Source organism: Calidris pugnax, unplaced genomic scaffold (assembly GCF_001431845.1).
Source record: "Calidris pugnax isolate Ruff unplaced genomic scaffold, ASM143184v1 scaffold196, whole genome shotgun sequence".
In the NCBI taxonomy this organism is placed as follows: domain Eukaryota; kingdom Metazoa; phylum Chordata; class Aves; order Charadriiformes; family Scolopacidae; genus Calidris; species Calidris pugnax.
The window spans coordinates 3,712,871-3,739,989 of NW_015091042.1; the positions used below are offsets into that span (position 1 = coordinate 3,712,871).

Below are 27,119 nucleotides of genomic sequence, written 5' to 3' on the forward strand. Positions count from 1 at the left end.
TGAAAATGAACAAAACTGGGTTATGAGAAGAGGAGGTGATATTGAATGTTATGAATGCTGTGAATATCACAGTTCTAAAAAAAAAAAAAGCCTGAAACGGAATTAGAATAAGAGGATTATGAAGCATATGATACTGTTTTGCCACAATATGTTGTATCCGTTACCTTCAAAAAAGAGGATTCAAGCAAATATATTGTGTTAGGGTAGATGACAAGGAAGAGGGCAGTGGTGTAACGATACGGGCATTTCTAACACAGCAGCATTTCAACACACAAATATTCTACACATTTACTGACTTATCACCCTCGGCTTTAGTAAAAGAAATAAAGTCAAACTACCCTTACCAAAAACTACGCATTTTCAACTGTGTTTTGCTTAAGATACGGCCTTTTATAGAAAAAGACATCTACACCAACAAAAATACACAGAAGTTTTCCAAGGAAGTACTAACTTTTATGTACTGCCAAATCAACTCAGCTTCAAAGACAACTTCTATTTAAGTCTCAATCTAATGAAAAGTTTCCAAATATCCCTCATTTTCTGATTTATCCAAATGAGGGGGAAAGGCAGGGAAAGCTAAAGCAATAGCTCCGTCAGAAAAATGGAATACATAAAAGCCCAGAATCCACTCAGGGGAGTTTTTGAAAAGGAGGAAAAAAAAATAAATATATAATTTCAAGTCTTACAAGACTTAAGAATGTTATAAACATTTTTTAAAGACTAAATACTTGTCCCTGCTGGTAAGTGTAACACATGGTAAAGTACCAGTGGACTAATGTAATCGGGGAAAAAATCTGGCACACAGAATTGGAAAGACAAACACTAGGCTGACTGAAAGAGGGGAGATTTAGATTAGATATCGGGAAGAAATTCCTTCCTGTGAGGGTGGTGAGACACTGGAACAGGTTGCCCAGAGAAGCTGTGGCTGCCCCATCCCTGGAGGGGTTCAAGGCCAGGCTGGATGGGGCTTGGAGCAACCTGGTGTGGTGGGAGGTGTCCCTGCCCAGGGCAGGGGGTTGGAACTGGATGAGCTTAAATGTCCCTTCCAACCCAAACCATTCCATGATTCTATAACCAGCAAGGAGTTTTTAAGGTCTTAAAGTAAGGTTTAATACCTACTGTGTATTGTTAAGTTACCACTTTGGGATTCAAACATCAAAACACCTTTAGGAAGTGAAATTAAAGCTTTTGGCCTCAAAACTACCTTCTGAGTTGACTCATACGTTCCAGTACTATCCCTTTAGTAATATAAATCTGCATTTGGTATATCCAGAAGCACAGGGCAACAGAGCTTTTCATTTTACAGAAGAGACATTCAAACAGACCTGTAGGATGACTTCTATATTTTATCTGTACTTCCAAAACAGATGTTTCCCCTAAGCACAAAGCACTGCAGTTGATTCTGTGAGCTATTCGAATTTGTCTTATCATTCACCATCTAATTTGGTGAAGGAAAAAAGCAGAGGTTTTAAAACCCAAATTCTGACCTCTAATTTAGACCTGCAGAAGCCTAAATCTCAAAAGTTCTTACTCAGTAGCTGCCAGAGGAAAAAAGTTGCTCACTGGGGAAAAAAGGGGAAAGCAAAAAGTTATATTAGCATTTATAAGACTGACGAGTTCACATTGCTTTGTCATAGCACTGAAATGGGAAGGAAATGAAGGATTTTGGCCTTAATAGTGTGTGACTCACTACAAAAAAAGAATGAGGCCAAAAAAGAACAAGACCAGGCCATCTATATATGGTCACTTTTCCGATCATAAATGCACCAGATTAACTCCAAAGTGACTTGCAGCCCCTTCCAAAATTAAGACAAAGCAGCTCATGATTTCTGCAGCTAACACACAAATATTCTACACATTTACTGACTTATCACCCTCGGCTTTAGTAAAAGAAATAAAGTCAAACTACCCTTACCAAAAACTACGCATTTTCAACTGTGTTTTGCTTAAGATACAGCCTTTTATAGAAAAAAACATCTACACCAACAAAAATACACAGAAGTTTTGCAAGGAAGTACTGACTTTTAGGTACTGCCAAATCAACTCAGCTTCAAAGACAACTTATTTAAGTCTCAATCTAATGAAAAGTTTCCAAATATCCCTCATTTTCTGATTTATCCAAATGAGGGGGAAAGGCAGGGAAAGCTAAAGCAACAGCTCCATCAGAAAAATGGAGTACATAAAAGCCCAGAATCCACTCAGGGGAGTTTTTGAAAAGGAGGAAAAAAAAATAAATATATAATTTCAAGTCTTACAAGACTTAAGAATGTTATAAACATTTTTTAAAGACTAAATACTTGTCCCTGCTGGTAAGTGTAACACATGGTAAAGTACCAGTGGACTAATGTAATCGGGGAAAAAATCTGGCACACAGAATTGGAAAGACAAACACTAGGCTGACTGAAAGAGGGGAGATTTAGATTAGATATCGGGAAGAAATTCCTTCCTGTGAGGGTGGTGAGACACTGGAACAGGTTGCCCAGAGAAGCTGTGGCTGCCCCATCCCTGGAGGGGTTCAAGGCCAGGCTGGATGGGGCTTGGAGCAACCTGGTGTGGTGGGAGGTGTCCCTGCCCAGGGCAGGGGGTTGGAACTGGATGAGCTTAAATGTCCCTTCCAACCCAAACCATTCCATGATTCTATAACCAGCAAGGAGTTTTTAAGGTCTTAAAGTAAGGTTTAATACCTACTGTGTATTGTTAAGTTACCACTTTGGGATTCAAACATCAAAACACCTTTAGGAAGTGAAATTAAAGCTTTTGGCCTCAAAACTACCTTCTGAGTTGATAATATATAATTTCAAGTCTTACAAGACTGAAGAATGTTATCAACATTTTTTAAAGACTAAATACTTTTCCCTGCCAGTAAGTGTAACACATGGTAAAGTACCATGGACTAATGCAATCGGGGAAAAAATCTGGCACACAGAATTGGAAGGACAAACGCTAGGCTGACTGAAAGAGGGGAGATTTAGATTAGATATCGGGAAGAAATTCCTTCCTGTGAGGGTGGTGAGACACTGGAACAGGTTGCCCAGAGAAGCTGTGGCTGCCCCATCCCTGGAGGGGTTCAAGGCCAGGCTGGATGGGGCTTGGAGCAACCTGGTCTGGTGGGAGGTGTCCCTGCCCAGGGCAGGGGGTTGGAACTGGATGAGCTTAAATGTCCCTTCCAACCCAAACCATTCCATGATTCTATAACCAGCAAGGAGTTTTTAAGGTCTTAAAGTAAGGTTTAATACCTACTGTGTATTGTTAAGTTACCACTTTGGGATTCAAACATCAAAACACCTTTAGGAAGTGAAATTAAAGCTTTTGGCCTCAAAACTACCTTCTGAGTTGACTCATACGTTCCAGTACTATCCCTTTAGTAATATAAATCTGCATTTGGTATATCCAGAAGCACAGGGCAACAGAGCTTTTCATTTTACAGAAGAGACATTCAAACAGACCTGTAGGATGACTTCTATATTTTATCTGTACTTCCAAAACAGATGTTTCCCCTAAGCACAAAGCACTGCAGTTGATTCTGTGAGCTATTCGAATTTGTCTTATCATTCACCATCTAATTTGGTGAAGGAAAAAAGCAGAGGTTTTAAAACCCAAATTCTGACCTCTAATTTAGACCTGCAGAAGCCTAAATCTCAAAAGTTCTTACTCAGTAGCTGCCAGAGGAAAAAAGTTGCTCACTGGGGAAAAAAGGGGAAAGCAAAAAGTTATATTAGCATTTATAAGACTGACGAGTTCACATTGCTTTGTCATAGCACTGAAATGGGAAGGAAATGAAGGATTTTGGCCTTAATAGTGTGTGACTCACTACAAAAAAAGAATGAGGCCAAAAAAGAACAAGACCAGGCCATCTATATATGGTCACTTTTCCGATCATAAATGCACCAGATTAACTCCAAAGTGACTTGCAGCCCCTTCCAAAATTAAGACAAAGCAGCTCATGATTTCTGCAGCTGCAGCATCCACAGGCTTTTCGAAGTCACTTTAAATACAGCAATCCATCAGCCTGTCAGCCTGGGAAGCCTTAACTATTTGTGGCTCTCTCCAGGCAATACCAGGATTAAGGTTCACAAACAGCTTCACACAGAAGGCACATCTGTGTTCCTAGAGGTGTGTTAATCGAGCATTCCAGCAATGTGAGTATTGCAACAGTTGACCCTCGCTCACTCCCAACTTGAAAGAGTTTCTAACTCCTCCTATGGCACTGGTTTTACTATTTGGTCTGTAAAAGACTATTCTCTGCCATTGAGGCAACTGACTTAGGAGCAAACATACTGGCCCTAAAATATATAAATAAATAAATACAGTTATTTTTATTACCCCAGGGAGCTGGGGTTGTTCAGCCTGGAGAAGAGGAAGCTCCAGGGAGACCTAACAGCAGCCTTCCAGTACCTGAGGGGGCTACAGGAAGGCTGGGGAGAACCTGTTTACAAAGGCCTGTAGTGACAGGATGAGGGGCAATGGCTTTAAATTGGGAAAGGGCAGATTTAGATTGGAGATTAGGAGAAAGTTCTTTACTATGAGAGTGGTGGAGCACTGGAACAGGTTGCCCAGGGAGGTGGTTGAGGCCCCTTCCCTGGAGATATTCAAGGTGAGGCTCGACGAGGCCCTGGGCAACCTGGTCTAGTTGGGGGTGTCCCTGCTGACTGCGGGGGGGTCAGACTAGATGACCTTTGGAGGTCCCTTCCGGCCTGGGAAATTCTATGATTCTATGAAAATCAAGTAATACACCTCTTAGCACAAGGCACATCTCACAACTCCTCACCTTGCTAGACCACTTCCGGGCTTCATCGTGCAGCTGCCTGGCAGCCATCATCATGGGCTGATTAATAGCTTCTCCTGCCTTCTGCTCCGGGAACTCCTCATCCTTTTCTTCAGGTGGTGGTGGCCTGGGTGGGGGAACTTCACCTTCTGGAAGTGGTGGTTTGGGAGGAGCAAGCTCATCAGTCAGCTACGGAAGGCAAAAATCACATTCAGTGCAATGAAATAGTACAGACTGAGTGAATCAACACAGACTGAGTAAAGGGTGGTGTCATGGCAAGACATGATTTTAGATACTAGAAAGAAATTCTTTCCTGTGAGGGTGGTGAGAGCCTGGCCCAGGTTGCCCAGGGAAGCTGTGGCTGCCCCATCCCTGGAGGGGTTCAAGGCCAGGCTGGATGGGGCTTTGAGCAACCTGGTCTGGTGGGAGGTGTCCCTGCCCAGGGCAGGGGGTTGGAACTGGATGGTCTTTAAGGTCCCTTCCAACTCTAACCATTCTATGATTCTATGATTGCATGAGCTCATGCCTTTTGCCAGTTTTTCAAGTGCACCCTGTTAAAGAAAATACCATGTTTTCATCTCTTTTGAAAGCTGGATTGGTATTTTTCAGACCGAAGGCTACTTGAATGGCTGAGCAGCCAATGCATCTTGTTTTTAAGGAACAGAAATATACTTAAGCAATTTTAGCATGCAATCCACATGTTATCAGTGACAATTGTGTCAGATTGTATCAGAAACTCCGCTGCACTTACGTGAAGCTGCTCAAGGTCAGGAGGAGGAGGGGGGAAATCTGGTTCTTGAGGCTGGAAGGCTTCTCTGACTTTGGCCACAGCTCCCAGAATTCTGTATCCAGAATCCAAGAAGCTCTTCTGCAAAGCTGAACAAAAATCCCATTACCAGTTTAACAGCATTCTGTAATATTTACATCTGCAAGACTACCCCAAAAAATTACTTCTAGAATGTACAGTGTTGAGTACACTTATCTTTGTGAAAAAATTGTTTAAAAACTACCAAATTGTTTACAGTGGATTTACATGTTTGAGATGTTAAGCATCATATGTAACATGAATGAAATAAAATCTAGGCTGAGTAATAGTCACTATCAATAGCCAAAATAATTCCCAAAACAACTTTAGACTAAAAGAAATTACGTGATATTTTCTTACCTAAAGTAGTACTAGTGATAACTAGTGACAAATACTTCTAATAAAGATTATGAAATCACATAATCAACTAGAACACTGAATCCTTTTCCCCTGAATGTGCCAAAGGTCTTTGGTTGCATTTTAAAAGAGGAGGATTCAGCAGGTGTGACCTTGATTTCACCATTCTGGGATTTAAGTGCACACAGAACTTGCATACAAGGGGATACGTAGCTGTACAAGACCGAATGAGCACTGCTTCACATCAGCTTCAGCCAGTAAAAAAAAATATATATATTTGAAATCAGCTTGCTGAGTCCTTACCAGGATCAGAAATGTTTCCTGCCACAGCTTTAGCATCCATCACCATTGGTGATATAGTTTTGCTGAGCTCATCAGAGGCTGCTTTAACTGCCTCACGGAATTTAGGGTCTTCTGAATTTTCCACCTCCCGTTTGGCCACCAGTAGGATGCGGTTTGCTCGTCTGGCGATGCTGGTGGCACCAGCTACCAGCATCTGAGGTTGCATGTTGGCCATGGCAACTTTACATTTATCCAGATCTTTCTTAATAGCCTCTTCTGACGCATCCAACAGAGATTTAGTATCAATGGCTTCATCCACCAACCCTAGAAAAAAAAATTAAACACATTAATACTCCAGTTTCACCTGTGGAAAGGGAAATTTTGTATTCCAGAGACTGTTCACAGCCTGAAAAGTAAGTATTTCCAAACTGGAGGGTGGGGAGGGGTGAAAGGGGGACATGGATATCAGACCAGATGTATTACTGCAGTTTTACTTCTGATCATGTGGTACCTCTGTCACAGTATCCGTGGTCAGGTTCACTCCCACTAATGACACCCCAATCTCTTGCGCATCTGCCACGGAATGTTGCTTACACAGTTGATGCAGTAGAGACTCCTTCCTCCCACCAAATGTCTTTTAAGGATATTCAGTACTTTTTGTACCTCTCCCATTCGTTTAAAGTGGAAATATCCCTCTGGCTGTGCTTTCACTTAAGGGTGATATGTAGTGACAAGGCAGTAAGATTTAAGATGCCACAATTTAATTATGGGGATGGAGAAGGAGGTAGTACACAGTCAGGAGATCAGCAGACCAGGGCAAAGGATCTACACTTTGGAAGGACTGATCCATTCAAGTGTCTCAGCAAGATTTAGCTGGTCAGTAGCTTTGTTTTATTCACTGCTTTCATCAACCTCTTAAATCATTTTGAACACGTTTTCTTACCCCCACTTAATTATCAGTCCTCATTCAACAAGCCAGGATTATGCAGAAAGAACCCTCAAGTTGCTACAGTAATATATTGCTAGAGCAACAATCACAATAAAAAGTAGCAGCATTCTCTTTTTCCCCACAAAAATACTAAAGCCAAATTTGCTCTCCTACAGCTCAAAATTAACACATATTAAGCAAGCTATTTTTTATGCTGTAACTCTACACATATTTTTGGAGTCAGAGAGCACATTCCAACTTGAATTTATTTTTAATCAGTAATTTTGCACGTTTCATCACTCCAAAACAAATGGGGAAAAAATCATCTATACCAGCCACTTAGCCACAAGTATAATCTTCAACAAAAATGCTTACTTTACCTGTCATCTTTTCTATATTATCAATCCATTGGTTTTTCATGGTCTCAAAATGTTCACAAGCAGCTTGATTTCCAGGATTTCTCAGGAGGATACGAGCAGCTGATACTACCTGCCAATGGAAAACACTTGTAATTATGGAAGTATCAGTACATAACAACATCACGCATGTCCTTGAAAATGCATTGTTTTTTTCAGGACTGGATGTATAGCTCCCCATTTGGAATACTCATTAATTGTGGTTCATTAATTCTAGCCAACTAGCTGCTTGAAGATTTAGAATACTTCTGGAATTTGTTGACACAAATACTTTCTTTCCCAGAACTTCAATTCCATGCTAATATATCTTGAAAACATTTCTTGAAAGCACTAAAGTACAACATTTATTATTCTACCAAAATTTTAGATGGAAGTTTAGTTGGGGAAAAAAATTCACAAAAGACATTTTTTCCACTTACATATTTTACTAAGCCTCAAAGTAATTTTGTTTCAAGGATAAGTCTCTAACACTTCTGTCCTAGAGTTGAAGAGTAAGACACATTTAATCAGTTTGTTCTATGTGGTGTCACCTACACAAATATTTGCCATTCTCCTTTTGAGGGTGTCAGCACTACACTTCTTGCTGGAATTAACATCTTCCTCCAATAGCAGAAGCATAAAGAAAATTCCAAGAAGTCCCCCCCAGCCCTTGGAGAGGAAGGAAGCAAACCTGTGGGGTAAGCTCCCGCGCGGATTTCACCGTTGCCTGGATTCCTTCCACCGTAGTTTTATTGGCAGTTCCAACTGCAGCTGCTTTTTCAGCCGTAGCTCCCAGCCTGGCAGCGTGGTTCTCAAAGTTTGCTGCTCTTTCATCAAACACCTGCTTGGCAGAAGAGAAAACCCATTGGAAAAGCCTAACTTTCCTACCAGAACACACAGTTCCTTCCAAGTGTCAAGCACCAGACACCTGGTTTAACCAAAGTTAATTTACCTCCTGCGAGGATGCAAGAGGACACAAAAGCTTTGAAGCTGTTTTATTTTTTTTAATCTTTACATTACTGGGCTTTCTTCTTTACTAACTCATTTGGGCAACAAAGGATACTACCACATTTTATAGCTTTGAGGCATTAAGTACGCTAATTCCTGACAGCTACTGCTGTAACAAATACTGCTTTAGCTCATAGGGATTAATCTTCAAACTCATACCCCAGAAGTAACTATATTTGGAAGATAAATAGGGGTTTTAGTCTAAAAATTGAAGTTTCATACCAGAAAAAAAAAAAAAAACAAAAAAAACAGTCCTTAGTTATTCAAGGCAGAGAATACTTTGACAAAAAACTATCCTGTCATAAAGCTAAGTTCCCCAAGGCCTGGGGAATCATTTTGATCACGTTCAAATCATCTTGCCAAGCAGAGCTGCCAGACACAGAGTTTTAGATACTTCACATGCAGCCAGTAGCTTTGAAGTACAGGAAACATTATCCAGCAAGAGAAGAGGTTAAATCTGTTGATTGATCACAAATTGGACTATTTTAATCAGCTCATATAATGTTGAGATATACAATCCACTAACTAGTGTGTCAGTGACTTTTGCACAATAATTTTTAGCATTTTTTTTTATACCATAAACATGGTATAAACATCACCGGGAAAATCTTTGCCATTTATTGAAGTCAGAGACAACATAGACAACATAGTTTCTAGGAATATACAGCCCAATTTGCAGTCTCCAAGAGTACAGAGAGATCTGCATGGGGATCCTTATGTTGTCAGAATAGATAAGCACATATGACAAGACTGAGAAAAAACTACTGATTCATTTTTCTAAATACAAATTCAGGTAAAATTAAACAATAACTGAAGCTTCCCATGGGAAAAAGACCAGCTGGGTATACTTGCCTCATCTCTATTGGGAGCATCAGGGGGAGCAGTGGCTGCTACTGCTAATAATTTAATAGGAGTTGTGGTGTCACTAAAAACGTCAGAAACCTCCTGGGTCATTGCCTCTTGCATTCGTGCTTTAAGATCCTTTAAAAAAAAAAAAAAAAAAAGGAAAAATTATTAGCATAAGATACAGGAATATTAAGTTCATAGGGATTCAAATCCCATAAAACCTCTTCTTGGGAAAAAAAAAATAAAGCCCATTACAATAACAGCCTTGAAAATAAAATGATCTTAAAAGCATGGTCAATGAATCACTCTTCACATCATTTGAAATACAAGCAGCTTACAGACCACTTCTTGAGGCAGCATCAGAAGCTACGAACAGCACAATTTGAGACCTTGCCCCTCAAATTTGCAGTGCTAGCATGCTATTTTCTTTTAAAATGAGATTTCAGTTCTACTTGTAAATTGTTTATTTGGAATCAATCCCTACACAGCATGTTCTCAAGGCCTTTGTAGAAAGGTTTTTAACATCTCAGCTAAACCAAGCTTCTTGCTGCAGTTTTGTTTTTATTGATGCCTCCAACGCAGAAGCACTTTATCAGAGGAGAAGAAATGCCACGTGTTCCACTGCACGAGAGCAGAGTCTTACCTTCAGCGAGTCCTGCAGCTGAGCAGCAATTGCCCTGGCCTGAGGAGATTCTCCCTCCCCTCTCGCTGCCAGATCTGCTAGCTGGGCAGCCAGCTGGTCTACACGGTCACATTTGGCCAGCAGGTCTTGACGGTAAGGTCCCATCATGACATTGGCTAAACGGCGACCTTCTGCCACCAGACCTCGGATGGCTGCCTGCCCTACAGTGGGAGAAGTCACACTGCATTAATGGAGTGTGGAACAAAACACTGAAACCATAAATCAGAGGCACCACGAAGAAAGTGACACTTTAGAATCCTTGAGTTTTCAAAAACACCTTTTTAGGTAGTGGAAAGGATCTTCTGTAGTTTATCACTGACTAACTGCAGTTCAGACCTATGGAGGAATTAAACATTTTAAGGCAACTTTGGCTAAATATGCATCCTTTTGAACTAGGGTGGCCTGAGAGAAGTTCACCAGTACAGCTGTCAGGTAATTCCTACATAACTGATTTGTTGACTCCAAAAGAAGTCACTTAAAAATTCCAAGTACTGCAATTTATCTTCTATTATCTATTTATCTATTTTCAAATTATCGTAGCACTGAAAATATCATCCTAAATTCTACCAGAAGTGCTGTCTGGACAGAAGAGCGCACATACCTGATTTATATTGTTAATATACCTCTCCTATAAGCACCCTGCCAAGTGCCAATGCAAGCAAAAGACATTTAAATGAAAAAATAAATAAATTATACAATGACATCATCTTACAACTAGAATTTTTTTTTATTAAACTAGAAACATTCAAGTTACAGGACATGCCACATCTTGCATTCTACACTCATTTTTGTCACATGTATTACTCCAGCAATTGATTCAATTCCATAGTATATATCCAGTGTTGAGAAACTTCAGTTCCTCCAACAAGCTTTCACTTGTACACAAGCCTCATGATTAACTAGGCACTTACTTAGACTTCAAGAGGGGTTTAGGTTTCTTTGTTTCTTTTCAATTAGAAATAATAAAAATTAACTTTAGGATTTGTACTTTTTTAAGCCAACAGCCTCACAATTTACTATGTTCAAGTGAAACATCAAAATTAGGAAGGTTTTCAGCCACTGCCAAAACATCTCATGAGACCTATCCACTGCCTTCTTGGTCATCTCATTCTGTGTGCAATTTGCCTATCTTTCTAGTGACAGATTCTAGTGTCAAAACATGGAACTCCACTAATCTGTTTAAAATATTGCATATAAATTTGCACTTCACAACTGTCCAAACTATAAACATGACTAAATCTTTACTTCAAGGATCTGTCATTGGATATTCACACAACAGAAGTTATCTTGACAGACAGAGAAAGGTGTGAGAAAGAGGTATTAAAGATTTGCAGTTTCCACTCATTATCAGTTGCACTGCTCAGATCTAACTGCTGTGGAAAAAAACCCACCAAATCCAGTTCTCAAGCTTCACCCACCTACTTGCAATAGCATCAGAAGCAGCTAAACAAGAGGTTTCAGAAGTTGTTTACAATAAGCTCTCCATAGTGCAACTCCTGTGGTGATTGTCTTTTTTATTTTTGTTTTTAAAACCCTTAAAAAAAAAAAAAAAAAAAGGAAAAATTATTAGCATAAGATACAGGAATATTAAGTTCATAGGGATTCAAATCCCATAAAACCTCTTCTTGGGAAAAAAAAAATAAAGCCCATTACAATAACAGCCTTGAAAATAAAATGATCTTAAAAGCATGGTCAATGAATCACTCTTCACATCATTTGAAATACAAGCAGCTTACAGACCACTTCTTGAGGCAGCATCAGAAGCTACGAACAGCACAATTTGAGACCTTGCCCCTCAAATTTGCAGTGCTAGCATGCTATTTTCTTTTAAAATGAGATTTCAGTTCTACTTGTAAATTGTTTATTTGGAATCAATCCCTACACAGCATGTTCTCAAGGCCTTTGTAGAAAGGTTTTTAACATCTCAGCTCAACCAAATTTCTTGCTGCAGTTTTGTTTTTATTGATGCCTCCAACGCAGAAGCACTTTATCAGAGAAGAAGAAATGCCATGTGTTCCACTGCACGAGAGCAGAGCCTTACCTTCAGCGAGTCCTGAAGCTGAGCAGCAATTGCCCTGGCCTGAGGAGATTCTCCCTCCCCTCTCGCTGCCAGATCTGCTAGCTGGGCAGCCAGCTGGTCTACACGGTCACATTTGGCCAGCAGGTCTTGACGGTAAGGTCCCATCATGACATTGGCTAAACGGCGACCTTCTGCCACCAGACCTCGGATGGCTGCCTGCCCTACAGTGGGAGAAGTCACACTGCATTAATGGAGTGTGGAACAAAACACTGAAACCATAAATCAGAGGCACCACGAAGAAAGTGACACTTTAGAATCCTTGAGTTTTCAAAAACACCTTTTTAGGTAGTGGAAAGGATCTTCTGTAGTTTATCACTGACTAACTGCAGTTCAGACCTATGGAGGAATTAAACATTTTAAGGCAACTTTGGCTAAATATGCATCCTTTTGAACTAGGGTGGCCTGAGAGAAGTTCACCAGTACAGCTGTCAGGTAATTCCTACATAACTGATTTGTTGACTCCAAAAGAAGTCACTTAAAAATTCCAAGTACTGCAATTTATCTTCTATTATCTATTTATCTATTTTCAAATTATCGTAGCACTGAAAATATCATCCTAAATTCTACCAGAAGTGCTGTCTGGACAGAAGAGTTATCTATTTTCAAATTATAGCACTGAAAATATCATCCCAAGTTCTACCAGAAGTGCTGTCTGGACAGAAGAGCGCACATACCTGATTTATATTGTTAATATACCTCTCCTATAAGCACCCTGCCAAGTGCCAATGCAAGCAAAAGACATTTAAATGAAAAAATAAATAAATTATACAATGACATCATCTTACAACTAGAATTTTTTTTTATTAAACTAGAAACATTCAAGTTACAGGACATGCCACATCTTGCATTCTACACTCATTTTTGTCACATGTATTACTCCAGCAATTGATTCAATTCCATAGTATATATCCAGTGTTGAGAAACTTCAGTTCCTCCAACAAGCTTTCACTTGTACACAAGCCTCATGATTAACTAGGCACTTACTTAGACTTCAAGAGGGGTTTAGGTTTCTTTGTTTCTTTTCAATTAGAAATAATAAAAATTAACTTTAGGATTTGTACTTTTTTAAGCCAACAGCCTCACAATTTACTATGTTCAAGTGAAACATCAAAATTAGGAAGGTTTTCAGCCACTGCCAAAACATCTCATGAGACCTATCCACTGCCTTCTTGGTCATCTCATTCTGTGTGCAATTTGCCTATCTTTCTAGTGACAGATTCTAGTGTCAAAACATGGAACTCCACTAATCTGTTTAAAATATTGCATATAAATTTGCACTTCACAACTGTCCAAACTATAAACATGACTAAATCTTTACTTCAAGGATCTGTCATTGGATATTCACACAACAGAAGTTATCTTGACAGACAGAGAAAGGTGTGAGAAAGAGGTATTAAAGATTTGCAGTTTCCACTCGTTATCAGTTGCACTGCTCAGATCTAACTGCTGTGGAAAAAAACCCACCAAATCCAGTTCTCAAGCTTCACCCACCTACTTGCAATAGCATCAAAAGCAGCTAAACAAGAGATTTCAGAAGTTGTTTACAATAAGCTCTCCATAGTGCAACTTCTGAACCATAGTTACGTGCCCTCTGAGAGCACGCTTGGATTCTCACATCACCCTCCTCTTTGATTAAGTAGCCTTCTCCTCAGATAACCCAGAATTCACCCACCTACTTGCAATAGCATCAAAAGCAGCTAAACAAGAGATTTCAGAAGTTGTTTACAATAAGCTCTCCATAGTGCAACTTCTGAACCATAGTTACGTGCCCTCTGAGAGCACGCTTGGATTCTCACATCACCCTCCTCTTTGATTAAGTAGCCTTCTCCTCAGATAACCCAGAAACCACACAAGAGGTGATATTTTTAGGTCATGTTTATGAATGTTTTTCTCCTCTCCGAAGGACTGACTTCCTCAATTTGCTGGAGTAGGTATAAATTCAAATTTGACATACTATATTTGCATGTTAATAAGAGCGAGGAGCAGCCTGAAGTTTCTCTTGTTCTACACCACACGTTCTCCTGTTCTTTGCTGAATTTGTTGAGTTTCCACACTGCAGTTTCAGTCATAAAAATGAGTAACAAGTTTAACCATAAAACTCTGGGGGGAAGAGCACGCAGAAACACTTACCTACTCCCCGATCAGCAACCGTAGGGTTGTCTATCCACCTCTGAGCTTGCTCAATCTTGCCCTCCAGATGGACGGCTGCTTTCACTGGCCTAGTGTTTGCTACAGCCCTGTTGGTTTTGGACTGTAAATTCTGGAGTGATGTAGCTATCTGCTTCGCCAACGCACGGGCCTCAGGAGAGTCACCTTTCCCACTAAAGAATAAAGAAATTATAGTCACGTAGAGATCATTTACAGCTTAGTCCCAAATTCAGCAGGAAGACACAAGGAAAGGTACTTCATCTTTGTAAATAAGGTTAAATTTGACACTTGAGTCTCAGAGCAAATAATGCAGATCTGTCATCCAGAAACCCTCGCTCTTCTCTGCTGTGGTACCTGGATGCTACATGTGTTCAACACAGCACTGGGGAGGGGGAAAACACGGTGCTGTCACTGATAACGTGATGCATGACACCAATTTCTCATCTCCATGGCTGCCTTATGAGCAACTCCAATAATGCCACATAGGTTACAAGCAGAAAAGTAAGCAGCAACAGGCCCAAGGCTATACATAAACTGGAAAAGCAGAAGCACATCAAGACCTGCAGCAGTTAAACATCAAGAAAAACTGGACTAAAGTTTCTAACTAATGAAGAAAGAGAACTATTTATCTCCCTATTGCAACCGGCCACAGATGAAGATCAGTTTATACAATAAGCATTTCTCCACTTCCATTCTAAAGCATCCTCTTTGCAAAACTGATATAGAAATATAATTTCTGAAAGTCTTATCTTTCATACAGTTTGTGGCTACACAGTGCTTGGAGCACTGATGCTGCTTGAAGTGGCAGGTATTTCACCTTCCTGTTCAGCAAACTGCTAAGCAATAAACAGGGATGACATTTGTCTGTATAAACAAACTTAAATTTCCCATCATCTCATTCCTTTGAAGTGCTTTGACAGGACAAAGCAGCTCACTTTTGGCTTCAGTTTGCCTCTCAATTATTCCATAGGCAGTAGAAAGAAAATACAGCTCTAGTTACTCTAGTGGGTGGGGTCTTTTTGGTTGGTTTTGGCAGGGGGGTTTGGGGGGTTTTTTTGAGGAAGATAGCACAAGTTGGTCTTTTGGATACAAATAACTATGTTGAAGAATTAAAAAGGATACCATATTTTATAAATTAAATTTTTTAAAGGATGCTAAAAAGTTAGCTCCTTCCTTCCCCCACGGAACAGAACAATTCTTTGTATTCAATTTTTACTAAATGCAGCACAGAAACTCAGAAGATGTCCATTCCCAGCTCTTGGAGAGGAATATATTCCCCAATTAATCATCAATATTCTGATTTTGCTCAGCCCTTTGAACCGCAAATGAAAGTCATTCAAATAAATGAATGGTGATAAAACTAATACATACTGTCGTCGCAGCTCTGACAGTTTGGCTGTCAAAGCAGAGATCTCCCCCAGGGAACGCAGGATATCATCTCTTTCTTTAGGCTCCTCACATAATTCTGCAACTTTCCTTGCTTCAGCCATAATTCCCCGAATGTGTTCTTCTCCTTCACTGCCCCCATTAGGATCCGCGAGCCAATTCTTAATAGAAAAAGGTTGTGTATGAGTGAACACAAATAGAAATATTATTTCTATAGAGACTTTTAAATACCAATGCAGCTTTCCAAACTGTATTTAACAGAAAATACTTCTGAAAAGCAGTTTCTGTTTATTAGATAGCATGAAGTTGTTCTATTGTCTGGCAGATTTTCTGTTTTGAAACAGATGTCAAGCTAGATGAAATCTACCCTAAGATTTCACATTCTCTCACTCCCCAACATTTGCCAACAGTGTTTTCAGAAGTAAAATTTAACTAGTGGCTTTAGAGACTCATGATCTGGCTTTCAGAAAATAAAATAAAAACAGATGCTTTTGTGCACAGTGTGGCACTCTTTACAGAGCTCTTCCTGAAAGGTCTCACTATCAGTTCATTCTATATATTAATGTATATTTATATATATATAGTTATATACACATACACACTTTTAGATAAGTTATATAGAAGGTTTGTTATTTGATAACCATCACTGGGAATAGGCTGACCATTGAGGGAGACAGAGCTACAAAAATAAAGGATCAACTAACAGAAAAAGTAGTTTCATTAACATTGTTTTGCCTTTGTCATGAATATGAACTTCTAAATCCTGAACTTCACTCCCAAAACAGAACACACAGAAACGGCTCTGGTTTTACCCACAGGTAAATCTGTGCAGTCTGAAATTCCTCTACTCTTTTCTTTAATAAGATCAGTTTATGTCCAAATTTAGTGTGTTTCCTCATTTTCATTTCACAACCTTGAAATTTTTAGCAATGCTAAATAGAAAAAAAAATATGTTGTAAGCTGTAGCAAAACTCATAGTTCGTTATATACACATACACACATTTCGATAAGTTATATAGAAGGTTTGTTATTTTATAACCATCACTGGGAATAGGCTGTCCATTGAGGGAGACAGAGAGCTACAAAAATAAAAAATCAACTAACAGAAAAAGTAGTTTCATTAACATTGTTTTGCTTTTGTCATGAATATGAAATTCTAAATCCTGAACTTCACTCCCAAAACAGAACACACAGAAATGGCTCTGGTTTTACCCACAGGTAAATCTGTGCAGTCTGAAACTCCTCTACTCTTTTCTTTAATAAGATCAGTTTATGTCCAAATTTAGTGTGTTTCCTCATTTTCATTTCACAACCTTGAAATTTTTAGCAATGCTAAATATAAATGTTGTAAGCTGTAGCAAAACTCATAGTTCCATGTAAATGACCAAATTTAAGATTTTTCTAGGAAAAAGCAAGTACCCCCTACATGTTCTTCCTATACCAAGTAAGTCTGCGGTTCTGTGTAACTGCTCTAACAACAGGGATGTAATCACCTTCTGAAGTATCTATGAAATCATTAGTGGTACCTGAGCAGCATCAATCTTCTTGGCAATTGCCTGCTTGGAGTTGGTCATGGCCTCCAATTTGCGGGCTGCGTTTTTTCTGTTTTGAAACAGATGTCAAGCTAGATGAAATCTACCCTAAGATTTCACATTCTCTCACTCCCCAACATTTGCCAACAGTGTTTTCAGAAGTAAAATTTAACTAGTGGCTTTAGAGACTCATGATCTGGCTTTCAGAAAATAAAATAAAAACAGATGCTTTTGTGCACAGTGTGGCACTCTTTACAGAGCTCTTCCTGAAAGGTCTCACTATCAGTTCATTCTATATATTAATGTATATTTATATATATAGTTATATACACATACACACATTTCGATAAGTTATATAGAAGGTTTGTTATTTTATAACCATCACTGGGAATAGGCTGTCCATTGAGGGAGACAGAGAGCTACAAAAATAAAAAATCAACTAACAGAAAAAGTAGTTTCATTAACATTGTTTTGCTTTTGTCATGAATATGAAATTCTAAATCCTGAACTTCACTCCCAAAACAGAACACACAGAAATGGCTCTGGTTTTACCCACAGGTAAATCTGTGCAGTCTGAAATTCCTCTACTCTTTTCTTTAATAAGATCAGTTTATGTCCAAATTTAGTGTGTTTCCTCATTTTCATTTCACAACCTTGAAATTTTTAGCAATGCTAAATATAAATGTTGTAAGCTGTAGCAAAACTCATAGTTCCATGTAAATGACCAAATTTAAGATTTTTCTAGGAAAAAGCAAGTACCCCCTACATGTTCTTCCTATACCAAGTAAGTCTGCGGTTCTGTGTAACTGCTCTAACAACAGGGATGTAATCACCTTCTGAAGTATCTATGAAATCATTAGTGGTACCTGAGCAGCATCAATCTTCTTGGCAATTGCCTGCTTGGAGTTGGTCATGGCCTCCAATTTGCGGGCTGCGTTCTCCACTTTTGCAGTGAGCAAATCCAGCCCCTGGGACACCTGCTGTGCCTTCTGCATGGCCATCGGCGTCGCACCCTGGCCCCTGCCCGAGACAAAAACAGCAGCACAGGTTCAGCCCAGGACTGAACAGAGACTGCAAAAGCCATTTATGAGCATACCCAGCCCATTGCAAGAGATACAGTATTTAATCAGATTATTTTTGATTTTTTTTTCCTGAGAAAATAAAAGTAACTCAAGGAAGAACACCGCGACAGGAAGAGTTTAAAACTAAGTGCATATTTTCTTCTTTCCAGAATTTGACACTTAGCATCCTCAGAAGAATAAACATTTTTTTTAAGTGTCACAAAGTAAGGGTATTTGAGGACACAGTTCCACTAAAATACCCAGGATGAGACCTATTATCTCCTCGTTTATAGACTGCCACCAAGTCACTCGGAACCTGCAGGGGTTATGTCTCACCAGACTTAGGTGGGGACAGCAAGTCCGTAAGTGAAAATAAGACGTCTTAATTGCCTCGATCACATTGACAAAGTAGATTAAATGTTAAGGGCTATTGGTAAAACTTCTCGCAATGGTGAAAAGGATGCTAGCAATACACTTTTACAGACTGTACGACACAATTTGCAGCACTACCACTATTGGTTCAAATGCTTAGGAGTTCAAAGTTGGATAGAAAGATGACTTCACATACATATACCTGAGAACGCTGGGTTTGCATAAGGAATCTCATAATTCATTTCAAATCAACCTGTCTTCTGGAAAGCTTTTTGAGCATGTTAACTTCATCAAACCACTAACTTTAAAAACTCCACAGTAAGTGTAAGGATGACAAGCACGTTACTGGGACACTAAGGTGTATTTACAGAGAGCCAGGACAGAGTCTCAAGATGCCTTTTTTTATATCTTATTTCTCACAGGCTGAGTTGAAGTTATTTATATATTAAAAACAGCCAATAAATTAACTCATTTGTTTGTAAATCTTAGTCCTGTCTCTTCCTCCACCTCCAAAAATTTCAAACAACACGAAGCTGACACCAGCCACCACTTTACATGAAGATTAAGAGTTTTGCCTAATTTCTAATGTTCTGTGCAAAAACCAGTGCAAACATACTCTTACATTCTCTCAGGTCAATCAGCTGGAAATTAAATTGAAAATAAACTAAAACCACTTCTCATCCACTACCACTATTACAGCTAATGTACATCTCTTCTTTATGTAAGTGAAAATAAGACTATTACAGCTAATGTACATCTCTTCTTTAATGACAATATAACCAGTAATTCTCAATTTTGGCCAACATTCCAATAAACACCTAAAAACTAGAGTATCTGTGTTTCTTACAGGCATGGGGGTATATGATCTTTGGAGGAGAGAGTTAACAGTTTAAAATTACATTTCTGCCTAATTTGGAGGAAGGTTGTGCTTGACATTTAACAAACTCCACATTATCTACTTAAGCAATTTTGTTCATCATGTTATATAATTAAGATTCCACATAATAAAACATATTATTCTTATCAGAAGATAATGAAGTAAGAAAGGCAAATAATGACAATATAACCAGTAAGTCTGAATTTTGGCCAACATTCCAATAAACACCTAAAAACTAGAGTATCTGTGTTTCTTACAGGCATGGGGGTATATGATCTTTGGAGGAGAGAGTTAACAGTTTAAAATTACATTTCTGCCTAATTTGGAGGAAGGTTGTGCTTGACATTTAACAAACTCCACATTATCTACTTAAGCAATTTTGTTCATCATGTTATATAATTAAGATTCCACATAATAAAACATATTATTCTTATCAGAAGATAATGAAGTAAGAAAGGCAAAAATACAGCTGCTGGCCTGCTCTCCTACCAGTTAGGGAGTGACAACTGAAAGTTCAGAAAAACTGGTTTAATAGTACTGGAAAATTGTCCCTGAAGGGTAGCAGATTTACCTGGCTCTGAGGTCAGCCAGCTGGTCAGTCATCTGGCCCAGCGTTTTGCACGTTCCCAGAATCTCTCTGCGTTCCTTGCCCGCACACAGTTCTCCTGCTTTTCCAGCTTCATCCAGGATCTGCCTTATTGCTTGCTCACCAGCATCCCCTGAGGGGCAGAGCAGTCAGTAAAACCAACAGGACATGTACAAGTAAACTGCTAATCCCATCACGCTTAAATATTACTGTTAGGCAAATCTAAAGTTATACAAAAATAAAAAACACAGAAGGAGGAACTTTAAGTATTAGCAACCATTGCAGTTAAATACTGCTGAATTTATGGGGTTTTGTTTTTACTAGTGCAGAAAAAACACATATGTTATATAGACTTTGTTATTTAGACAAGTGAAAAAAACCCCAAATCTTTCCAGATCATTAGACACAACTTGTTCTATCTCAGTATCCAAAGAAAGGAATAAATACAGGCTCCTTCTGATTGATCCACCACATATGGGTTATTAATGCTTAAAGGCAATTTTGTCTTACACAACAGAATTATTCAGACCTTTAAAAATCAAAATACTCTGTGCTGTTATTTTTATTTTTTTTTAATATTACCTGGAGGTGCATTTGGATCTCTCAGCCAACCTTTTGCCTGGTTCATCTTTGAATCTATTAAGGCTAATGCTCTTTTCATGGCTTCAGTGTCCTTTAAAAAAAAAGAGAAAATACTAAAATGATTCTCAAAAAACCAAACCATCAATAGTCAACACAGCCAAAGCAGACAGAAGTTCTATAAAGCACAGTCTACTTACAGAAACACACCCATATAAGCAGCTCAAAACCCATTTTTCAAACTAGCAGGTCATAATTATTTATTTCCAATTAAGACAGACATTTTCATTTCACTCAAAATGCAGAAAATATGCATGCAATTTTAGTGATTTTTCTATTCCTTTATTTACTAGTGGTTTAATATTTAAATAATATTTAAATAAGCACACATCCTGGAGTTAGTTCCGGGTTTTTTTCCTTGGTGTACATCAGGGCACATAGAAAAGTTGTAACAATGAGATTCAAGTAAACTTTTCAAAAATGGAAATTGGCCAGTGAATTTTATTTCTTACTTCTGTATAAGAGGTTTCATATCTGCATTTTTCACCTGCTCTGCTGCTTGAAGTCAAACAGCTGCTACTTGCAGAAAAACAGACTGCCAGCTAATTCCTGGAATTCTCAACTACAGAGTTTAATGTTTTCAGAGAAAATAAACGTGGTCACATGCAGTTGTTTTATACTCAAAACTTCTCTGCCAGGAGCATCAGAAAGGTGCTTCTTTGACTGTTATGCTGCTATTATCCAACACCTCTTTGACTAGAGGAGACAAAACCATCCAGTCCTCATTTCTCTGCATAGTGTTAATTGTTCATATGTCATCTCTCCACTAGAGGCCAGAAGTTTTCTATCTTATAAAAAAAAGACAGTGAAAAAAAAGTAACCAGTACCTTAAGTAGAAAGTTGGGGAAAAGCCAAAATAGCTTTTTACCACGCATGTCAGGGAAATAATTTGAAATGCATCTAATATCCTGTGATTAGTATACAGATGATGATAAGCCTGGCTCTCATGCTATTAACTGAATTGGGACTGTCCACGTCCAGCTTTTATGAAGAGGAGCCTACTAACATCAAAGGTCAGTATGTGGTAGAGCATGTGATATCCTGACAACACTCAAGAACTGCCACATTTCTGTGGAGTTGTTCATTCTCCACGCTTAGTCTCCTACATACATCACCATAAACCTTTTGGCATTTAAGCCAGCTTTATTCAGGCATGTTGGGCCATCAGCTACTCATGAAGTGTTACACTATAATTCAGCAACCAGCTTTCTGAAAGGTCATGCCACACACTGCTGGGTAGTTTTAAGGGCTCTCGAATCACAGGCTGAGAGAAGGCACCAAAAGCAGAATCATTCTCACCTGGATGATTTGTTCTCAAATAGAGAAACTGGGTCTCAGAGGTTAGATCAGGACTTGTTTGAAAAAATTAGGATGCGCAGCCACAGGAGGGGGGTGGGCACACTCTTTTAAAAGCCATCCTGTTTATAGCTTGAGAATTGTGCATTTAATATATGACAAGACACAAATAAATAATCACTTAAGTATTCAATTGCATATAAAAACCTTACTAGCTGTGAAGGTCCTGGTGTTACACTTGTCCCTTGTTTTATACACGGGCTGAAACTACTGCAGTTTGGCATGAATGGCCTGCTACAGGCCTGCCTACCCATAAATAACGTCAGACAAAGAACAAACTGAATTTTTAACAAGGCAACAGATGTTGCCTAGCCTGTTGATGAGGAGATAGGTGTGGGATAGCTGAGGAAAGGGGAGCCTTGGGAAAACTGTCTTCGCCCCTCCCTTCGTACCAACACAAGCTTTTTGTGTTGTCTCAGCTGCCTGCAGAGTTGCAGCCTCAGCAAAACGATACAGAAGCCTCGCATCTAAAGTCTTATATCAGGGGAGAAAAATCAGGGGTATTTTAGCCTTTACACTCATGATTTTGTACTTGCCAGCACTACCCAAGCAATAGCAGGCCCCATCTCTCCTATCACAGAACCAAACTGCTCCTCAGCGTAAGTCTCACTGTCCTGTGTGGCTCCACGCTCAGGTTTGCAAAATACTGTCCCCTTTCCTATTTAAAAAAAAAATTGGTGCAATCCTGGTGTAGGATTGAAGTTTTCCAGGACAACGGCGTATTTCCCGCCGTCACAGCTCAAGCTGCCACAGCAAGGAAACCCTCTCAGCTTTAGCCTGATAAGGAGTTTTCATTGCAAGGAGATGAGTAATTTTTAAATAGGAAATTAAAACAACATCCTTAATTAGGTCTGTTGGTACTGCGCTTTCGTTTCTGCCACAGTTGTGTCTGGGTCAGATACTTGGCAAGTGACAAAGGTGCAGCAATCCTGAAATGTCTGGACTTATCCCCCAAAGTAGAAATATTCCATCTAAACAAAACAAAGCCACTCACACAAGGTCTTACTACTTGAAAGTGTCTTTGTATTCCTGATTTCTGGAGCTGTTTAAATGCCTTGTTCCATTCTAAACAGCTAAATATGTTTAAAATCTTACTCTTTGGGGTTTGCCAGCAGAATATCAGTTGCAAGCAAGAAAAGAAAAAAAATCCTACAGCTATATCCTGCAGAAAGGTTTCCTGTAGAGTAGTTTTATCAGCAAAAAAGGATTTTTTCCCTCCTCTCCCCACAGTTCCACTGTTGGCAAAAGGAATTTCATTAACAGAAGCAGCACTATTACCTTTTCAGAAGAGATAAACAACTTAAGTTAATTATATTAAACAACTAGGGCAAAGCTGTCTGAAGGGAAAAGACCAAGTTGGCTTTTTGCATATCACTTTGTAAAGCAGATGAGCATTTATTCCAGATACCTTTATGCATCACTTCTGCCACTACCAAGAACTTTGATATTATTCATGGAGCAGGTGGTATTGGCACTGCTTTGAAAAGGAGCATCATAAATCCTACACAATCCCTTGTTGAATGTAACACACAACCTCTGACTCAATAAAGTGGTGTAGTCTGGCGATATCTGCATTTCATTACCAAAGAAGGGAATGTTGAAGGAAATAGGCAAAGCCAGCTTTCTGGCAGAGTCAATAGCTTAGTCACCACCCAGGGTTCAACCCTGCAAGATACTTCTCAGCTTCCTACAACTTTTAACTCCCTCCATTTCTGTGGAAATGGAAGATGTTTAGAATTGAGTATTACTTCCAAGTTTATTCAAAAATAAACGTTAGGAATATACAAGAGAAAACTAAACTCCTCCATAAAAGGTACAAAGCTATGAATGGAAGAAATAAATACAGATTGTTTTCAAGATTTTGTCAGAGATCAGTCTCTGCTCAGTATTTCAAGTATTTTTAAAAATCCAGTGGTGGTGTGAGCAGAGCTTATTGCAATCCAGTAACATGCATTTCGGAGTCCAGAAAGACCAACAAAATTGTTTACAAAGAAGTCTATGAGTCTGGCTCCATACATTTGTTCATTCTCCACTATGTCTAGGTGGATTTTGTGATGCTACAACTTATAAATAATTCAAAAAAGAATAATAAACGTAAAATAAACTCCAACATCAGCAGCAGCATGTACTACACAGTTAAAAAGTCAAGCCTGTGCATCCCCAAACACACCTTACTTTGCTTCAGAAAAGCATGGGGAAAATATCTTCCCCTTGACCATCAGGCACAAAACGCACACAACAGTTATCTCATATAGAAATAAAGAGTTCCTCCCTCTCCCCTCCAGAAAAATAATAAATCAACATTAATGGATGTATATACAAATACAGGAAAAGGTCTATAATATGTGACCATTAGCAAACTAGCTCCTGCTTCTGCATTTTTCAACTCAGATTCTTTGTGGTAACTGTTTGGGCCAGTGCTACAGTTCCAAAGCTTCTGTGTACCTTCATTCAAAATATAAATAAAATTTAAAAGTTCTCAACTTGGAACAGAAAAATATTTTGATGATACTAGTCCACACAAAATATTTATGCATTACACATAATGACCAATATTTTCCCTTTGGAAATACTGTTAATACGGCAACTATTTTCTTAATAAAATTCTTTATTAATCTGCCTCCCAAGGAAGAGAAGTAATAATTTCCTACGGCTAAATTGCCAACTTCTTGCAAGAGTCATTTTTTCTACCACAAAAAAACCTGCATTTGTATTTTGTAAAATACAGGAATGCTTACATCAAAAAATAAAACAGAATTGAAAAAATGCAAATACAGAATTGAAATTTGAGGCCAAGACCTGAAGAAGACAAATCATTTGAACTGAAGGAAGGCTGCTGGTGAAATACTACGGGATGGACAAAATTCCTGACTTAAGAAAGCTTTCTGGGCATGCAGAAAGCTTGTTCCTGCATGACTGGGCCCTTTATTTGTAGCTACAGTCACTGGTAACATCAATTAACACAAAAGCATTCAGCAAGAATGTGCTCTAAGATCTTGGGCTAACTCAGACTCAGAGAGACAGTCTTAATGCAGTTCAGCTTGCAATTCCCATTCTCTTAGTGAAAGCCAATTCCACATGTGGCTGGACAGGGCTAGTAAGTTCCTTGTAAATATTTCGTGTGTATAGACATGAGTACGGTGTCACAGCTGGCACACAGATAAGAAGTTGCACAGCACACAGTCTGCACACAGCACAAAATCCCACATACATGCTTGGTTTTTTTGGGTTTTAGTACAAGGCCAAGGTGGAGGGTGTGGAAGAAAGCTTACCTTCTAAAGGTGAGAAAAGGGTAAGAAACAGGAGAACAAAAACAAAGATGCATAAAGTAGTCATAATAAGGAAGTGATAGTGACAAAATAACTCAAAAGGCAAACTAAGGGTCAAGTGCCAAACAATATAGGCCAAAGTGATTTTAATGCCTACATTACATCAATGTTAGATTCTCTGCAAGATTTCATTTGTTAATAAGTCTGGCTTCAGGTCTCAATATTTTCTTTAAATACATTTATAGTTACTTGTTGCTCATAGCACTAACCGTTGAAAAAAAAAAACAACATCCCTTCAGCAATTTACTTCCAGGCACTCAAAAAAAAAAGTGGCAGGAATTTCAGTTATGCAGTTCCACTTATTTGTCAGCCCACAATAACACTTTTACAACTCTGTCAGACCTGCTTTATGGTCTGCTAGATATGTCAGTATCCTCTGCAACTATCACTTAAGAGCATCACTTCACTCCAGGTGAGTGGCTGCGGTGACTGGCACAGCTGAACTCCGAGCTGTAAGGAACCAACGCCGTCCACACAACAGCTTCACAGACATCACATTTATCCAGAAGAGCTGCCCAATCTAATGTGCATTTCTTTGAGACAAGGCAAAAACTTGAAATTTACTCCCACATCCAGACTAAAAATGGTGCAGGGGGAAAAGGAGGAAGCACTCAAGGAGAGATTCCCCCAAATTGACCAAAACTTTTCAACTTCAGGCTTTTTGCACCAGGAATATGCCAGCAACCTGTCTTTTCTAGTAGTACGTCAGGTAATCTTACTGATGAACACTTAGCTACAAGACCAGCTTGATGTATAAAACAATAGCTTTTTATCAAACTTTCCTCTGTCACATATGACTATGTAGCCATTGTGCCACCTGCAAATGCCACACTCCTTTGATTTACCTTATTGAGAGAAAGCTAATTTTGCAAGATACATTAATACAATCATCTCTGAAGATTTCTTTGACCTTGAAGAGACTACACAATGTGATTGCAAAGTGTTACAAAACTGATGCACAAATACATAATTCAACAGTCTCAAAACCCCAAGTTTATCAAGTGTAGGACACGGCAGATAAAAATTAGACTTCTATAGACAAATGTAGGTGTGAAACATACCTTGCTTGCCCAGGCATCTTCATCCCAGGAAGTGAGTTGTAATACACGGATTATTTCGTTTATCTCAGCACTCATTTTCTCTACTGTGAAATTGCGATTTTTCAACGCTTCTTCTATTCCCTGGGTTTTAGAATTTTTTGTGGTTACAAAAATCTTCATAGCTGTGAAAATACCATAGATTAGAAAAATGTAAATGCAAGATATGATCAATGCTCAAGGTGACCACCTACTGCATTAATACAGAGGCAGTACCTTTGATCTTGCATGGACCATTTTACCGCAAAGAGATTGTAGTTTTAATACAAGACCCAGAGTTATTTGCAACCAGTACAGAAGCAAGGTCAAGGCTGTTACTTTTAATAAACACAAGACATCGGAACTCCAGCTCAAAACAGAGAGCAATTCAGAGTGATATTAAAAATTAAAGCCGAAAATACCTGAAATAAGTACTGGCAATAACTCCTTCACAGTATTCATGGAGTTTACCAGCATAACCCTGTGTTCCTGATGAGTTAATTCCTGTTGTCTCTCATCAATCATTTTGGCCATCTTTGTCATTCCTAAAGATTAAAATAATTGAACAGTCATAAAGAAAGAAACATAATATTAAGTCTAATTTGCAAT

The 27,119-nt window shown here is 38.9% G+C and overlaps 1 protein-coding gene across 5 annotated transcripts in view; it reads right to left on the bottom strand.

The window, feature by feature from the left end:
- VCL (vinculin) overlaps nucleotides 1–27,119 on the bottom strand; it is a 64,161-nt gene that overhangs the window by 7,377 nt on the left and 29,665 nt on the right. For 3 of the 5 annotated variants that reach the window (XM_014956309.1, XM_014956306.1, XM_014956311.1), the window contains exons 5-18: nucleotides 26,933–27,055; nucleotides 26,496–26,656; nucleotides 20,693–20,786; nucleotides 20,096–20,243; nucleotides 18,081–18,234; nucleotides 15,668–15,843; nucleotides 14,279–14,469; nucleotides 12,110–12,309; nucleotides 9,393–9,521; nucleotides 8,224–8,373; nucleotides 7,518–7,626; nucleotides 6,231–6,533; nucleotides 5,517–5,641; nucleotides 4,769–4,954 (exon numbers count right to left, since the gene is read on the bottom strand). In XM_014956309.1, the coding sequence (XP_014811795.1) occupies nucleotides 4,769–4,954; nucleotides 5,517–5,641; nucleotides 6,231–6,533; nucleotides 7,518–7,626; nucleotides 8,224–8,373; nucleotides 9,393–9,521; nucleotides 12,110–12,309; nucleotides 14,279–14,469; nucleotides 15,668–15,843; nucleotides 18,081–18,234; nucleotides 20,096–20,243; nucleotides 20,693–20,786; nucleotides 26,496–26,656; nucleotides 26,933–27,055 (2,249 nt within the window). The remainder of the gene's footprint in view (nucleotides 1–4,768; nucleotides 4,955–5,516; nucleotides 5,642–6,230; nucleotides 6,534–7,517; nucleotides 7,627–8,223; nucleotides 8,374–9,392; nucleotides 9,522–12,109; nucleotides 12,310–14,278; nucleotides 14,470–15,667; nucleotides 15,844–18,080; nucleotides 18,235–20,095; nucleotides 20,244–20,692; nucleotides 20,787–26,495; nucleotides 26,657–26,932; nucleotides 27,056–27,119) is intronic. The other 2 variants (XM_014956310.1, XM_014956307.1) reach the window with 1 other exon arrangement.